The 973-nt window shown below is 45.9% G+C and overlaps 2 protein-coding genes across 6 annotated transcripts in view; one reads left to right on the forward strand and one right to left on the reverse strand.

Annotated features, from left to right (window-relative positions):
* Window positions 1-973, forward strand: part of AGPAT1 (1-acylglycerol-3-phosphate O-acyltransferase 1) — an 18739-nt gene that overhangs the window by 17028 nt on the left and 738 nt on the right. For 3 of the 4 annotated variants that reach the window (XM_008588195.1, XM_008588193.1, XM_008588196.1), the window contains exon 7: window positions 881-971. In XM_008588195.1, the coding sequence (XP_008586417.1) occupies window positions 881-936 (56 nt within the window). In that variant the 3' untranslated portion in view covers window positions 937-971. The remainder of the gene's footprint in view (window positions 1-880; window positions 972-973) is intronic. The other variant, XM_008588194.1, reaches the window with a different exon arrangement.
* Window positions 1-973, reverse strand: part of PPT2 (palmitoyl-protein thioesterase 2) — a 12190-nt gene that overhangs the window by 6417 nt on the left and 4800 nt on the right. The window lies entirely within an intron of this gene.

A 973-nucleotide genomic window follows, 5' to 3' on the forward strand; every position in this document is an offset into this window, starting at 1 on the left:
CTGCCAGCAAAGTAAACATGCTCTCTTTTTAGATGCAAGCTTTCTGCCGGCCAGCAGTTCAGGGCCACTGCTCCACACGACTCTCCAGCACACAAGAATAGCAACAAAACTAAAAAGAGAGCATGTTTACTTTGCTGGCAGCCACTCAGTTTTTCTTTGGACTTCGCTGATAGCAGTTGAGTTTCTGAGTATCTCTTTGGACTGCCTAGCACCTAGATGTATGTGCATGCGTGCGTGCGTGTGTGTTAATAAACACCACTCTTTCTTCAACCAAGGCTCCAAGGACCTTTCTTCCAGTTGCCTAGCTCATAGACCTGCATGTGAAGGGTTTGTGACCCAGTCTGGACAACAGGCTTGAGGGGTCTGTGAGCTCCAGACCCAGCCCTAGGTTCTACAATTGGTGTAGTTGACAGGATATGGCAAGAATGGAAATATTCTCTTACCGGTCCCAACCTGTTTGCAACAGGGACAGACAGTACAATGGGAATGGCCTTGGGGAATAAAAGCCCCCCATATATGCTGGGTAAGTCTAATACAGCCTTGGGGAAAAGGATTAGAGGAAGGCTTGCAAGTTTCACCCTGGGTGACAAGTACCTGGCCTCCTCAAGTAAAGGTAACATGGCCTGAAACAGATAAGCACTCTATTCTAAAGGGCACATTTGTATTATCATTATGGCCAATTATGAGTTCCCCTATTCTATTACATGTAGAACCTACAAATCCAAAAGTGTTAGCAGATAAAGTATGGTATCATAAACCAGGTAAGATACCTATTCCTGCAACCATCCTTTTTCAGGATGGCAAACTGGCATGTGTCTTACCAGAGGGCTGAGAACTTCCCCTATTGGTACCAATAACCCTTCTGTCTTTTCACCCATAGTGTTGTGGCTGCAGGAACTGCACCAGAGTCACGTGATCGGTGTGTTGGCCTACTGAATGTGCGTTGAACTTCCCATCAGTATGACTACAAGAT

The sequence above is a fragment of the Galeopterus variegatus genome, unplaced genomic scaffold (genome assembly GCF_000696425.1).
Source record: "Galeopterus variegatus unplaced genomic scaffold, G_variegatus-3.0.2 Scaffold4713, whole genome shotgun sequence".
NCBI lineage: Eukaryota > Metazoa > Chordata > Mammalia > Dermoptera > Cynocephalidae > Galeopterus > Galeopterus variegatus.